At 64.2% G+C, this 15,390-nt stretch overlaps 1 protein-coding gene across 4 annotated transcripts in view; it reads right to left on the bottom strand.

Annotated features, from left to right (window-relative positions):
* Positions 1-15,390, bottom strand: part of PARVB (parvin beta) — an 85,339-nt gene that overhangs the window by 55,242 nt on the left and 14,707 nt on the right. Inside the window, exon 1 of one of the 4 annotated variants that reach the window (XM_051840927.2) lies at positions 8,240-8,329. The exons of 2 other annotated variants lie outside the window; for them this stretch is intronic. Coding sequence is in view for 1 of the 2 variants with exons in the window: in XM_051840926.2 (XP_051696886.1) it covers position 4,295 (1 nt within the window). In the remaining variant the exon portion in view is untranslated. Of the gene's footprint in view, positions 1-4,294; positions 4,334-8,239; positions 8,330-15,390 lie in introns of those variants that run through there. One more of the 4 variants, XM_051840926.2, reaches the window with a different exon arrangement.

Raw genomic sequence — 15,390 nt, 5'->3', positions numbered from 1 at the left:
AAAAATCAGCCGGCAGAAGCGCACGCAGCTGGTTCTCGGAGCTGGGAAACTCGTATTAATTAATCTGATCAGTAATGTCCCAACGTATCTAGGGAAGTCCAAAGCACGCTCTGCTGAGAAAATAAGAAGATTAAATTATTAAGTCATTAAAAAAAATGGACTCCACTGTGCACCTGCCAGAGATGCGCCACCGGGGAGGGCGCAGGAGAGTCGGGAGGACGGCGCCCTCTAGTGGCCGGTCTTCGCCTGCAGCAGTGAAAGGAGGCGCTGGCTTCCAAGGCGGCGTCCACTAAGAGACCCAGGCCCCTTCCAGCTGTGGGTGGTTGGGGGTTCCGGAAGCCACTGGCCCCTGGTCCTCACATCTCGGTCCACACCTGGGATACTCAAAGACCTGGCTCTTCCCAGGCACAGGCTCCATGTAGCTGAATACGCACCCCACAGGTGCCCCCACTGCCAACCCCGAGACCAGGCTGTGAGGGACCAGGGGCTGAAGGCCTGGTGGGAGTCCCTCCCCACCCCCACTTGTCCACGGCACCCGTTCCTCTCAAGGCCCCATCCAGCTGGGAACAGAGCACGTTACCAGATCCCACACCCGCTCTGTCCCCCCGGCTCTGGGCGGCGGGTGCTCGGAACAGCCTGGCGGCCCCCATGGCAGAGTCCCCCTCGGTGTCTCTTGGGAGCCACAGGACCGACCCTCTGCTCCATCCTCTACAGCTCCCGTCTCTGCCAGGGTGGCCAGGCACGCCCACGGCCACAGAAGACACGGCCAAGGGGGCTGTGCCGACGTGGGTCAGTGTCTCGAGACAGGAGAGCCGCCGGGGTTCTGCAGTGTGGCCCCTGCAGCCCAGAGAGGACAGGTGACGAGGGAAGCAGGGGAGAGCGGCTGACGCCACCCTCGGGGTTGCCCAGGTGCACGAAGGGGCTGCTCGCCCGGGACAGCCGCGCTCTGCAACAGGGAAAGGCAAAGGAGACCCTGGGGGCCGGCACTGTGGCGCGGAAGGCTAAGTCGCCACCTGCAACGCAGGTCTCCCTTATGGGCACCAGTTCAAGTCCCGGCTGCTCCTTTCCTGATCCAGCTCTCTGCTGTGGCCTGGGAAAGCAGTGGAGGATGGCCCAAGTGCTTGGGCCCCTGCACCCACATGGGAGACCCGGAAGCAGCTCCTGGCTCCTGGCTGCCTGTGTTCACAGGCAGCTGGAGTCGGGAGCTGTTGGGTGTGAGACGGGGTTGTCTGAACCCCAGGCTCCCCCGGGCACATTCTTCGGCGGCCCCTGCTCTCTGCCAGACGCCGTGCCGGGTGACAGCTCCCGTTACCGAAACAGGCAGCCTGCGCCACACAGCAGAACAAACACTGAAGGGTGGGCGGCAAACGCTGTGGATGAAACCACACCGTCCCCTAGGCTGCCCAGGTGCCCACCCCACCCCACCCCCGCCACACCGAGGCCCCGGGAGTTTCGGGTCCCGGCAGCAAACTCGCACGAATGTGAAGCGTTCACGTGGAAACAGCAGAGCAGGCTCGGTGAGCCAGACCCGAGACCACCTCCCCAGGGTGGCCTCCGGGACGCCTGCGCACAGCAGCCCGGCCCGGCGCAGGGCAGGGACACGGCTGCAGCAGCCGGGAGCAGCCGGGAGCCTCCGAATGGTCGGACCTTTCTGGCCACAGCTGTGCCCTTCTTCACCCCGGGAGCACCTGGCACAGGTCCCGGCCCGCCAGGTTCAAGCCCAGCCCCAAGGACAGCCGGGGTCAGGGGCGGGACCCCCAGGTGGGGCTCCTTGGTGCAGACACATCCTGGACTCTCAGCCGTCTGCACGGCCACACTCACTGGCCACACACACACCCTGCAGCCACGGCAGGTGGGGGAGGGGCAAGGACCATGATGCCTAGTGCTCCCCCACCCTGGGGGTGGGGAGGGGGCCTGCACGCTTCCGCCCAGCAGCCCAGAGTCAGCCGGCCCCGGGCTCCCTTCCAGGGCTGGGAGAAGCTTGGCTGGTTGCCCAAGGCCTTGGCCGCCCACCTCTGGTTGCCAGGGCAACCGGGAAGGGCCCCCTCCCCCGCAGAAATCTAGCAAGGTGCTCGCTCGGGACACGGGTGACAGCTGGGGCCGGGCAGGGACGGCCAGACCAGCCAAGTGTGCAGCCCGGACGGCCACTGCCTGGAGCCAGGGGACACAGAGGCCACACGCGTGGGGTGGGCCGTGCAGGCGACGTGGACCGTGGGCTCAGGATATCCCCCCACCCTCTGCTGGAGCCCACCTGCTTCCGGTGGCCAGTTCCCTCTTGGGCCTCCCTGCCAGGTGTCCCCTGGTGGCCCTGCCAGCACCTGTGCGTCCCTGACCCAAGCCTGTCCCCCTCTTATTCTCTATGCCACCTGCAGCTTGGCAGGAGCACCTGGGAGCAGGCCCTGGTCCGCTGCCACACCCCCCACAGGGGGATGCCCGGGGACCCTGCTCCGTCCCTGGGGCTGGTCCACGCCAGCTGCCCGCGGGGACAGCAGCTGCGACTCCAGCCCGTCTGCCTCCGTCTGTAGCTGACGGTGAGAGCCTCACGGGTCAGGAGCTGGGACGAGCAGGCAAGCAGGTGCTCATGCACTCTGAACGCAAAATGCGTCCCCGCACACGTCCAGGAGACAGGGCCGCAAGGGCTCGAGTGGCAGTCCTGGGGGGCTCCCTGGAGGTGACACACTTGCAGGCGAGTCTTAAAGGCGTTTTCCTGCAAGGGGGGGCGCCAGGCCTCCTTGCCTCACGGCCCCAGCAGATAGGGGACCCGTCCACAGAGACCACGTGTGTCCTGCCTGGTGTGGTCCAGGATGACGGTAAACGCAGGACAGGCGGCCGCCGCCTCGCCTGGAACCATCCGGGGGCGGCGTCGGGAAACCCGGGTCCTTCTCCAACAGCAAACTGACCAGCACTCGCTCCGAAGTGCAAGTAAGTGAACAAGTAAATAAATAACAGAGTGAGCCCTGGGCCACGGCCTCCACGCTCCCTCCCTGGGCGCAGGGGGCGGGGCCACGGCCCACAGGGGCTGCCAGCAGGCCTCCGAGGACGGGCGCGCACGCGCAGGCTCACCACGCAAAGCCAAAGCCGGGCAGGGCTTCCGGGCGGCCTTCGAGGGACTGGGCGGCTGCTCAGCGTCTCCGCCCCTGCCACCGGCGCTGATCCCAGGATGCCGAGGGGAGCGAGGCTCCGGGACCCCTGCTGACTCCTGACCGCCCCCCCCCCCAGGCTGAGTCGGGAATTCAGCGGAGCCCGGTGACTGCCGTCCCTGTCCCACACCGGCACCGTCCTGTCCGGCACCTGCACTCTCCCGCCAATTGTCGCAAGGTCTGTGTGTCTGAGCCCTCCTTCCACTCCCAAAGTCGGCCCAGAAGATCCAAGGCACAAAGCAGCCGGCGTCCACGAGGGCCGGCTCTTGTTCCTCTTCCTGCCTGGAGCTTAAACAGCCACCACCTGCCCGGAGGCCGTCTGAGCGGACAGCCAGGCCGCTGGGGACACCCCTGACTCCTGACCCTCGCTCTGCTTAACCTCTCTGGGCCTCGGGCTCCTCAGCCGTGCCCAGTGGCCGCACCGCCGCCCCCATCTCCTGGGGGAAAACAGAAGGGCAGGGCCAGCAGTCGCGATTGGCACCTGTCACTCAGCACCGAGCCCCGCCCAGGCCCACCCGGCGCCAAGCACTGTCCCTCGCTGTGGCCTCCCGATGTGGAGCACAGCCAGCAACAGGACAAGACAGGACCGAGGTCCATGCGTCACACACCACCACGCTGCCACCGAAACTCCTGCAGCCACACCCAGACCCCTCCCCCACTCCGCCCAGCGTCTAGCAGCCTCCCTAACAAAACCCAGGCAGTCGCTCAGGGTCTGTCCTGGACAAAAAACAAAAAGATCTCGGGGCTAGTGCTGTGGCGAAGCGGGCAAAGCCACCTCCTGCAGTGCCGGCATCCCATAAGGACACGGGTTCAAGTCCCAGCTGCTCCACTTCCCATCCAGCTCCCTGCTAGTGTACCTGGGAAAGCAGCAGAAGATGGCCCGAGTGCTTGGGCCCCTGCACCCGCGTGGGAGACCCGGATGGAGCTCTTGGCTCCCGGCATCAGCCTGGTCCAGCCCCAGCTGTTGTGGCCATCCGGGGAGGGAGCCAACAGTTGGAAGATCCCTATCCCCTACTCCCTGTAACTCTGCCTTTCAACTAACTAAATCTTAAAAAAAAAGAAAAAAGAAAGAAAGAAAGAAGAAAAGAAACAAAACAAACACCTCCAGCATAGAGCAGAGCTGGCTGGACAGGGAGGGAAACCAAGCAACTCACTCGTGCGCAGGTGCGGCTGCAGGCGGCGCGGGCGCGGGCAGGGCGGTGGGCACGCAGGCACGCGGCGGGCTCCTATATGCACCGGCAGGGGTGCGGCCCCGTGAGGGAGAGAGAGGAAGGGAGGATGGGGCTGGTGCTCGCTGATAGCAGCCACCCACCCTGCTCCTCTGGGGCCGCACGGGCCTGGGAGCCACTCCCCAGGCACGCCAAAAACCGCAGGAAGAAAAAAAACGGCAGGAAAGGAGCCCGGGCCATACCCTGGGCTGGACTCTCCCTCCCTCTCCCTCCCCTCCCCACCCCCGCCTCCCTTCCCCATAGCCCTGCCTTTCAAGTAGATGAACACAATAAATAAGAATTTTTAAATAAATAAAAACAGGGGCCGGCGCTGTGGCATAGCAGGTAAAACTGCCACCTGCAGTGCTGGCATCCCATATAAGCACCGGTTCGAGTCCTGATTGCTCCACTTCCAATCCAGCTCTCTGCTGTGGCCTGGGAAAGCAGTGGAAGATGGCCCAAGCCCGTGGGCCCCTGCACCCATGTGGGAGACCTGGAAGAAGCTCCTGGCTCCTGGCTTCGGATCGGCACAGCTCTGGCCGTTGTGGCCACTTGGGTAGTGAACCAGTGGATGGAAGACCCCCCCATCTCTCCTTCTCTGTAAATCTTTCAAATAAATAAGTCTTAAAAAAAAAAGAGAGAGAGAGAAAGAAAAGCAAGCAGGCAGAAATATCGACCCCTCCCGCCGTCTGCAACTGGGCAGCTTCTGGTCACCAACTCTGCCCCGCCCAGCCCCTCCTGTCCCTGTCCTGTGCTCACTCTTCCCCTCCCCACAGCAAGCGGAAGGGAAGACGTGGCCACGTGGGCGCCACGTCCCAGACACACAGCCGGGCACGCCACGGGGAAGAGAAGGGCTGTGCCGACACCCACCGTGTCACCCACTCCACCCCACCCCACCAACACCCACCCGTGTCACCCACTCCACCCCACCCCACTGACACCCACCCGTGTCACCCACTCCACCCCACCCCACCAACACCCACCCGTGTCACCCACTCCACCCCACCCCACCAACACCCACCCGTGTCACCCACTCCACCCCCACCCCACCAACACCCACCTGTGTCACCCACTCCACCCCCACCCACTGCCCGACTCCAGCCCTTCCCGGAGCCAGCCCCAGCCCCTCCCCAGCAGGGCAGGAGGGGGGACCCTGCTCAAGCCCAGGCCACTCCCCTAGGAGACCGCAGGCCGTCCCCTCCCCAGCAAGGGCAGCCCCTGGCCAGGAAGCAGGAAGAGGTCTGGGGGCTGATAAGGAAGTGGTAACCAGGAGCACTGGAGACCCTGGGACTGGGGGGGGGGGGGGCGGGGGGGGGCGCGGCTCCTCCAGCGAGGCTGAGCCAGTGGCCTCCCGACTCCTCTCCACCAGGGCAGCGGCCAAGGCCCCCGGCCCCGGGAGCCTTGCTCCCCACAGGCCCGCCCCAGCCCCGGCCACCACCCCTGGGCCTGGCCACACAGCAAGCCCCGGCCACCACCCCTGGGCCTGGCCACACAGCAAGGACTCCGCACACGGGCCTCTGGCCCTGTGGCTCCCTGAGCAGCAGGTGCTGCTGGGAGCGGCTCCCAGATGCCTGGGGATCTCCTGGGCCACAGCAGCGCTGTCTGTCCCCTTTGTGAGGCCACTCTGGGTGGGCTCCTGGCTGTGGCCGGTGGCCAGGAAGACCAAGCCAGGCCAGGAAGCTTGGCCCTCTCGGCCCATACCCTACCATCTAGAGAGGGGCGCCAACCCCGGATCCCACCCATGTAGGGCCACCTCCGTCAAACCCCTGAACCGTGGGGTCCCAGGCATTCCAGGCTGGCAAACACAGCCGCGGGCCAGGACAGCTGTCCCCAGCTCCACCGGACAGAAGCTCCCACACCCGGGACAGAAGCTCCCACACCCGGGACCCTGCCACACCTCCCCCTTCGCTTTTCTGCACCTGCCTGTTCATCTGGATCTTCTTTTTGGTAAGATGCGGTTATGTATTTGAAAGAGTGACAGAGAGGGCTCTTCCACCCGCTGGTCCACCCCTCAGTTGCCTGCACCAGCCGTGGCTGGGCCAGGCTGCAGCCAGGAGCCAGGAACTCCATCCGGGTCGCCCACGAGTGGCAGGTCCTGGAGCTGACACCTGCTGCCCCCCAGGTGCCTCAGCAGGAAGCTGGACTGGAAGTGGCAGAGCCGCGATACGGGATGTGGGGTCCCAGGCAGCGGCCCAGCCCGCGGCACCACAACGCCACCAACTGCATCTCACCGTTCCCTTTATGAGCTGAGAAAAGTAAGAAAAGGGGCCGCGCTGTGGCACAGCAGCCACGTGCAGCGCCGGCATCCCCTATGGCGCGGGTTCCCATCCCAGCCGCGCCACTTCTGCCCCAGCTCCCAGCTAACGCACTTGGGAAAGCAGCGGGAGACAGCCCAAGTGCCTGGGCCCCTGCACCCACGTGGGAGACCCAGAGGAAGCTCCTGCTCTTGCATGCAGCCTGGCCCAGCCCCCAAGAGCAAGGCAGGGGTTGTCCCGAGTCCTCTGAGCAGTCCTAGCAAACTGCTAAGCCCCGGGAATGCCGGCAGCCCTGGCTCCTGGCCGGTCGGAGAAGCCTGGGTCGCAATGGGTGCTGTGGCCGGCCTCTCACGGGGCTGCTGGCCAGGTGCACGGCACGGCTGCCCGGCGTGTGCCACAAAGCCCCGCCTCTGCAGCCCTCCCCCTTCCTGGATCACAGCAAGGTAGTTCCTCGTGTCACAGCCGCCCCCACGCCCCGCACAGAGAGTGACGAGCGCTATTTAAAACCTCGCCACGGCAGACTTCGCATCTGTTTAACAACACGGCTTCTGTGCCTGTCAAGCGACGCGCCGCTTTCCCAAGGCAAAATGAGCGACGTCGCTTCTCTCAGCCCAGACGGTGGCAGGGAGCGCCGGGGCGGGCCCCTCGTCTGCCCTGAGCACGGGGCTGGGCTGCGGCGCCAGCTCCCGGATTTCCCAGGGCTGACCGTGCGTGGCATTTAACTCAAAGGGGGACAGGTCGGAAAAGCTGCCGTATCCCACAGCTGCCCAAAGCGGCAGAGGTGACCCCGAGGGTCCTCGACCTGGCTCTTTCTCTCACCAAACCAGGGCGGGGCCTCCGTGGCTTCGGGGAGAGAAGGGAGACTGGTGAGCCCCGCAGCTTCCCCAGCCCAGCAGATACCGGGACGATGGGAACCGGTGGCTTTCAGACAGCAGCCAAGTGCAGGTTCCGTGGCATCCCCTCGGGTCCACCTGGAATCCGAGCGCCTCAACGGATCATCAGGGGCTCTGCAGCCGCACCCAAGCTCACACGAGACCACACCGGCGCAGGTGGGGCCCAGCCACTGTCATTAGAAGGACACGCGGACACAGGCTCACACGCAGTGGACAAGGAGACAGAGGTCAGGTGACGGCAGAGACAGAGACAGGGGACGTGGCCGTGAGCCCAGAGAGCCGAGGACCACGGCTGTGGGAGAGGCAGGAAGGACTGGAGTGGGGGGGGGCAGGGTCCGTCCCACACTTGGTCTTGACCCCTGGCTGCAGAGCCGTGAAGGAACGGAGTTCCGCCCTGGAAGCCGGGCGGGCTCGGTCAACGCAGCCCCGGGGCCCGGCTGCCGGATCTGCGATCTCTCGTTTACCACCTCCGAGAGCGTGGAGACGGAGCCACGGCTCAGGCAGCTCGTGGCCCCGGCCCAGGGGACCTCACAGGACAGCGAGGTGGGGTCTGGAGGCTCCCGGTGCCCACTCCGATCCTGCCCTCGTCCAGTCTGCCCAGGGCGTGAGCCAGGCCCCCTAGCGGCTGCCCTGACCTGAGCCTCTCCTGCCTGGCAGCCCGCCTACCGCACCTGGCAGGTGTCTGGCGCTGGGCCAGCCCTGCCCCCACCCCGCACCGAGGGCCGAGACCCCGCTGCACTCACCGGGCGCCGAAAGCCACAGACCACAGCGGGCACGCGGTCCCAGCCCCAGTCCCCCGAGCCCTGACCCCGGCGCACTCAGGTCGGCAAACTCCAGCCGGGGAGCGTGGAGGTCAGGCCCGGCGCTCGGCGCTCACCCTTGGCTGACCCCGCAGGAGCCTCGGCCCGTGCCGGGGGATATTTTGAAAGCACAGGGCTATTTCTAGCAGCTGGCACGGCTCTCGAGTCGGTTCATTAGTTTCAGGAGCAAGTAATCAAGTTACGCCGCCTCCATCGGCTCCGGCGATCGCCGCTCCCGCTGACAGCGCCTCTCGGCACCCGCCGCAGTGCGCCTGCCTGGGAAGCTCTAATGATCACAGATCTGCTAATTTAATTTACCCCTAAATGTGTTTAACTTTCCCAGAGAGGCAACTAGCCGTTTCTGAGCCAGGCGCTTTCGCCAAGCTGGGACAAGCAGGAGAAAAGTGAGGGGAGCAATCACGCTCCCCACGGGCAGCCGACCCCGGGACCTGGCCAGGGACATGGGGGCACAGAGAGCCACGGCCTTGACCGAGGACAGCCAGCGGGCAGGCGGTGCCCACAGGCCATCCCGGCTCAGCCTGCACCGCAGGGCTGTGGATAAGAAAGTCACATCAATGTCACAATGTTTTCACGGGAAAACACAGCGTGGCCCCGGTCAAGGCCAGGGCAGCCCACGGAGTGCAGGGCGGGCAGGTGTGTGACCCTGCGAGGGAGGGCGGCCCTATGCCACCCCTACCCCAGCCTCGTTTGGTGAAACATTTTTCTGGGTGTGTCTGCGAGGATGTTTCTAGGGGAAATTAACCCTCCCTGGCCTGGGCGGCCTCGTCCGATCCCTCGGGGGTCCGGACAGACAGAAAGGCTGAGGGAGAAGCCGCCGGGAGCCTGGTGCTCTCCTGCCCGGGGGCAGACACGGACCGTCGGCTGGCCTGGGTCTCCAGCTGCACACGCTGGGATTTGGCCGCCCTAACTTGGACAGCAAATGCCTTGCAATAACCCGAGGTGGGGGAGGGAGAGGCACAGAACCGGTGGGTGTCAAGATACATGACTGATGGATAGACAGACGGATGACTGACACGGGGTGAGGTAAATAGATGACGGATGGACGGCACAATTGACAGACAGATGACTGACAGGTTGTCAGGTGGATAGACAGATGACTAGACAGTTGGATGATTGACAGATGAGACAGATGGGTAGGCGATGACAGATGATTGATAGCTACACGGGTGGATGACAGGCGAGAGGACGCATGCTGGATGGATGGATGAGAGACGGCAGACACGTTATAGACAGATTAGTTAGACGACAGCTGAGTGATACTCTATTGGCGCTGCAGACAGAGCTAATAGATTACCTATCACCCACCCACACCTGGCTGGGCTTCTTCCGAGTGACACAAGGCTGAACACGTCACTCAAGACGGCGCTGGCCACCTGGAGGGCACGAGGAGGGGACAGGCGATTACGGGAGCACGGGGCCTCTTCACAGCTAATTTCCGCACCATACACGTGCACTCTCGTGTGTGTGAAATCTCACAGCGGTGTTCCTTTCGTAAGCTGTTGTGGGATACACGCGTGTCCACCCGGCTGTGCGGCCATCACCGCCACCACTGCCCGGGCCCAGCTCTCGCCTTGCAAACCTGGAACCCCTCTTCCCCGAGCTCCCGGCCCCCGGCAGCCAGCAGCCCACTCCGTTCAGACCGCCCACCTCTCACGTCCCCAACCCACCACCCAGACACTCGACTCGCGCCCCCGGTCAGCTGCCAGCAACAACCCGGGACGGCACAGCACTTTGCACGACCCTAACTCAGGGTCACAGAGCAGACTGGGGACGGGGCCCCAGGTCCCGCCTCCAAGCCGCACGGCTGCCCCACGCCTGCCACACGCGGGATCCGAGAGTGTGCAGAATGCAGCAGACGGGCTCAGCTTCCGGGGTCTCCTTTGAACTGACAGTTTGGGAAGGCAGAAAGAGGACCCCAAACACGCTCAGACCCAGGGCGGGGCCTCCCCTCCACAGGCACCGGGTCACAGTGTCCGTCAACACAGTGGGGCACCCAGATCCACGCTGCTCAGTCCCCTGATGGGACAGGGCACAGCATCCGCACGGGACCCGCGCCCTGGACATCAGCCCTGGACGGCACAGAGGGCCCACGCAGGCCCACGTCGATGGCGGTGAGGCCACACTGCCCGGGGAGCACTGAGGTGAGGCCCGCACCTGCTCCGCCAGACGGTTTTATCGTCTGAAACACCTGGGGCCCCGGGCTGCGGGGTCGGGGAGTGGCGGGGCCGATGGCACAGCTCGCGTGGCTGCCTCACAGGTCTCCCGGGCAGAGGCCGAGAGGTTTACTCTCTGTCCCCTGGGCTGAGCGAGTGCCGGCCCCCGGGCCGAGGACCCCTGGGAGACACCAGGGAGGACAGGGACTTGTGTCCGGAAAAGCAAAACGGCCCCCCAGCAGGACACGGGCAGCAGAGGAAGACAGGCCGGGCCTCCCCTGACGGCTGCCCTAGGTGTGCCTGGGACCCCACGCACTGCGCTACCATGAGCCCAGGGACAGGCCCGGATCCCATGGCTGTGCCGCCGGCAGCTTTGCAGTAAAACCCGCTCACTGGCGTCCCGGTGTCCCGGTGTCCCGGTGTCCCAGTGTCCCCAGCCGGCCTCTCCCAGGCAGGGGTTAAAGGTCAAACCCCCCCCCCCCTTTCCTCCCTAACCAGACCCTCCTCAATGCCTTGCAATGCAAACAGCAGCTAGGAAACAGACGGGGGCGGGGAAGACTTCACCGAGCCCCCTGCTCTCCCGCCAGCTGCCCTTCCACACCCCTGCCCCCCACCATATTGGCAAATTCCCTCCTCCTAACCCGGATAAAACCCCGAGTCCCAGAGGCACCCATCACAAGGGCAGGCTGTCGCCAACCTCCTCGCTTCCAGTAAAGCGGCCTGTCTCTGCTGAGGTCGGTCTCCGTCTCCTTCCATCTCTCCATTCTGCGGGTACGAAAGGCCAGACCCCCGAGCCAGTCCACACCCAGCAGGGGTCTCCCGCTTTAACAGGACGAAGCCCACTCGGTTTCCGGCCCACGTCGCCGAGGGCTGCGGGGCCCTGGAGTTCCTTGCACGGGGCTCAGAGTTGGGGCTCAGACCGGGATCGGCACCACCCAGGGCACTCGCACCACCCACGGCAGATCAGCACCACCCAGGGCACTCGCACCACCCCGGCGCTGCAGCCCCAGGCCGCCCTGCACTGGCGCACACTCTCACCTCGCGGCCAGCACCTGGACTGGCCGGAGGGGAGCGGCGGACCCTGGGTCCTTGTCTCGAGCCCGGACCGAGGAAGCAGGGAGAACCACAGCCCCCCACTTTACCCCTCGCTCCCACGTTCACCGCTGGGGTCGCTCACGTCCACGCCTGCGCCTGGGGCTGTCGTGCACAGGGGTGAAGGCCGGGCTGCTCCCGGCTCCTGCAGCCTCACTCTCCCCATCTGTAGAATGGGACTCCCTCTCATCTTTGGAGGGAGGCAGCCTGGTGCCTGGAGCACAGCTCAGCCCGTGGCCCAGCCCCACTGCTGCCCAGCAGGGTGTCCCCAGCTCCTGTCACACGCGGGGGTAGAAGCACCACCTCCAGGGGCTTGTGACCCCTCCCCAAAAAACTAGATCCGTCCACGTGGTCCTGAGTGCTCCCCGCATCCGGTCAGACGGCAGAGACAGCTCTGGGAGGAGCGCCGGGGTCTCACTCCTCTCGCCCTCGCCCAGCCCCTGGAGCCCGCAGGCGGCAGGCCCAGGTCCCCAGCACCGCTCCCCCAGTTCTGCCCCAAACCTGCACATGCGCTACCGGGGGGGGGGGGGCGGGGCCCACGCGAGGCTTCCCTACACGGTACCTGACGTTGCCGGGGGCAGTGAGCGGGCCCTGCCGCCTCTCAGCCTTGGAGCTCATGGAGCCACGGTCACTGTCAACAGCACCGTCCCTGTGCCCGCACCAGAGCTCCAGCCGGGCCCAGGGAGGGCAGGGCCGCCCCCCCCCCCCCCGAGGAGAACACGAGGTGTGGCACGGCCTCAGGACAGCGCTCCTGGCGCCAAGACCGTTCCCGGGAAGCCGGGCCGGTCCTGTCCCATTTCAGCGTGACCCTGACTTCCTACGAGGAACAGCGGCCTAACCGCAGCAGGAGGGCGACGCCGGGCCCGCGCTGCAGGAATCGGCCCAGGGAACGACCACGGACGGCAGCAGCCACGGAGGCCACGCTGGTCTCCACCGCAAGCTCCAGGGCTCTGCTAAAGGAAACTAAGGGAGACTTGAGCCAGCAGCCAGGCGGCCGGGGCTCAGGACTGGAAGAGCGGATACTGCGAGGACCACGGCACTGCCCCAAGATGTGTTCCTCTACCTGTTTATTTGAAAGGCAGAGTCGCCAGAGAGGTCTTCCATCTGCTGGTTCACTCCCCAAATGGCCACACCAGCAGGGGTTGGGACGGGCCAAAGCCAGGAGCCGGGAGCGTCTTCCAGGTCTCCCAGGCGGGTGCAGGGCCCACCTTCTGCTGCTTTCCCGGGTGCACTAGCAGGGGGCGGATCGGAAGCGGAGCAGCCAGGGCTCCAATATGTGGTGCCGGTGTTGCAAGCCCGGGCTTACCCACTGCACCACACCCAAGCATCTGAAAGTCCACGCGATCCCTATCAGATTAACAGGGGCCAGCTGTGGCGTAGCAGGTAAAGCTACCACCTGCAGGGCCGGCATCCCACATGGGCACCAGTTCAAGTCCCGGCTGCTCCACTTCTGATCCAGCTCTCTGCTGTGGCCTGGGAAGATGCCCAAGTGCTTGGGCCCCTGCACCCACGTGGGAGACCCAGAGGAAGCTCATGGCTCCTGGCTTTGGATTGGTGCAGCTCCGGCCATTGCAGCCATCTGGGGAGTGAACCAGTGGTTGGAAGACCTCTCTCTGTCTATAACTCTACCTCTCAAATAAAGAAAAAATCTTAAATCTTACTTAAAAGGGGGGATCGCAGCCCGTTAGTGCGAGGGACACAGCACCCCACAGGTGCCAGCCTCCAGCCAACACCTGTGTAGGAGAGCCCAGTAAACACCGGCGGTGACGAGCGGTGACGTCAGACCCCAGGCCCAGCGAGAAGAGTCCCCGAAGCGCGCAGCCCCTAGCATCGGCTCACGCGTCCTCCCAACGCTGCTCCAAACCAAACTTCCCAGCCACACCCGTGCACCCACGGCTCACTAACCGGCACAGTCTCCGGTGAAGTGGGCGGGGTCAGAAGGCTGTAGGCGGGGCCTCGCTCCTGGAGCTGGACCACGACCAGCCACGCACCAGCGACCGCAGGGTCACAGCGCGGCTCAGGAAAACAGAGAGCGAAGCACCCGGCCCTCCACGGCTGACTGTGCTCCTGTGAGGTGAGGGCTGACTGTGTGCTCCTGAGAGGTGAGGGCTGACTGTGCTCCTGTGAGGTGAGGGCTGACTGTGTGCTCCTGAGAGAGTGAGGGCTGACTGTGCTCCTGTGAGATGAGGGCTGACTGTGCTCCTGTGAGAGGAGATGAGGGCTGACTGTGCTCCTGTGAGAGGTGAGGGCTGACTGTGCTCCTGTGAGGTGAGGGCTGACTGTGTGCTCCTGAGAGGTGAGGGCTGACTGTGCTCCTGTGAGATGAGGGCTGACTGTGCTCCTGTGAGAGGAGATGAGGGCTGACTGTGCTCCTGTGAGGTGAGGGCTGACTGTGCTCCTATGAGAGGAGATGAGGGCTGACTGTGCTCCTGTGAGAGGTGAGGGCTGACTGTGCTCCTGTGAGGTGAGGGCTGACTGTGTGCTCCTGAGAGGTGAGGGCTGACTGTGCGCTACTGAGAAGTGAGGGCTGACTGTGTGCTCCTGTGAGGGTGAGGGCTGACTGTGTGCTCCTGTGAGGTGAGGGCTGACTGTGCTCCTGTGAGAGGGTGAGGGCTGACTGTGTGCTCCTGTGAGGGTGAGGGCTGACTGTGCTCCTATGAGAGGAGATTGTCGCTCCCCCTCTTCGTGGAGGAACGACACAGGACCCTGCGCTGTTCCTTCGTCTGCTCGGCCCTCCCCGGGTTTGCTGCTGGTTCTTCCCGGGTTGGCTACTATCCCTTCCACCTCCGTGGAAGGGCAGTTCCCCCTGGCCGCATTCCCCACTTCCGCAGGGGAGCGGCACACCGCCGGCCGGCTCTTTCGGGGGCTGCACGGGTTCCCTTAGATGTTCCCCATAGATGTTCCTGGTGCATGCCGTCTCTCTCCTCCTTTATAGTCCTCCTCCGCCAATCCCAACTCGGCTGCCCACACGCCGAGTACGCTGCTCTCCTCCAATCAGGAGCAAGTCCTACAGTTAATTGGTTGAACTGGAGGCAGCTGTGCGGAAGCTGTTTACTTCTCTCCCAGTGCCATATTGTGGGAGAGCAGATGCATAGAATAAGTCTTAATTCCAGTAACAGTCTAGTCCGAGCTGCTCCCCACAGATCCCCCTTTCTTTTTATTTTTTTGGCGTTGATACGCGCCTGTCTTCGGTGTCCCGCGGCACATACTCTGCTCTACTTGCTAGAGTTGCCACAGGCTCTTACAAGTCCTATCAGGCAAACCGAATCCGGGTCCTCTCTTCGCCATGTTGTGAGGAGGTTTTTAGGCGCTGATGCGTGCCTGTGTTCGGTGCCCTGCAGCGCATGCTCTGCTCTGCCTGCAGGGGACTTACAAGACCTATCAGGCAAACCGAATCCAAGCCTTCTCATTGCCTTATTGTGGGGGAGACTTATTAGTGTTGGTTCGTGCCTATCTTCGGTGACCTGCAGCTCATACTCTGGTCGAGCTTTGCTGGCGCTTACCGCCTTAAATCAGGCAGACCGAATCCAAGCCTCCTAATTGTTGCAATGTGGGGAAGCTTTACTGATGTTAATTCGTGCCTGTCTTCGGTGACCTGCGGCTAGCCGCCCAGGTGCTCATCGCCTCACTAATCGGGCAGACCGAATCCAAGCCTTCTAATTGGCATGTTGAGGGGAGGCCTTATTTCTCTCTATTTCTCTATCTCCGGGCATTCCTATTTCTCCCATTTTACTTCTATCTTCCAGCATTCCTATTTCTCTCACTTTACTTCTAAAACTTCTGTTTCTCTTATCCCCGCAGCTTCCCGGCACCTCGCCCCGCCGGCGG

This window comes from Oryctolagus cuniculus, chromosome 11, assembly GCF_964237555.1.
Source record: "Oryctolagus cuniculus chromosome 11, mOryCun1.1, whole genome shotgun sequence".
In the NCBI taxonomy this organism is placed as follows: domain Eukaryota; kingdom Metazoa; phylum Chordata; class Mammalia; order Lagomorpha; family Leporidae; genus Oryctolagus; species Oryctolagus cuniculus.
The sequence above is the reverse complement of the archived record's forward strand: the minus strand, read 5'-3'. Positions and strand labels throughout refer to the sequence as shown.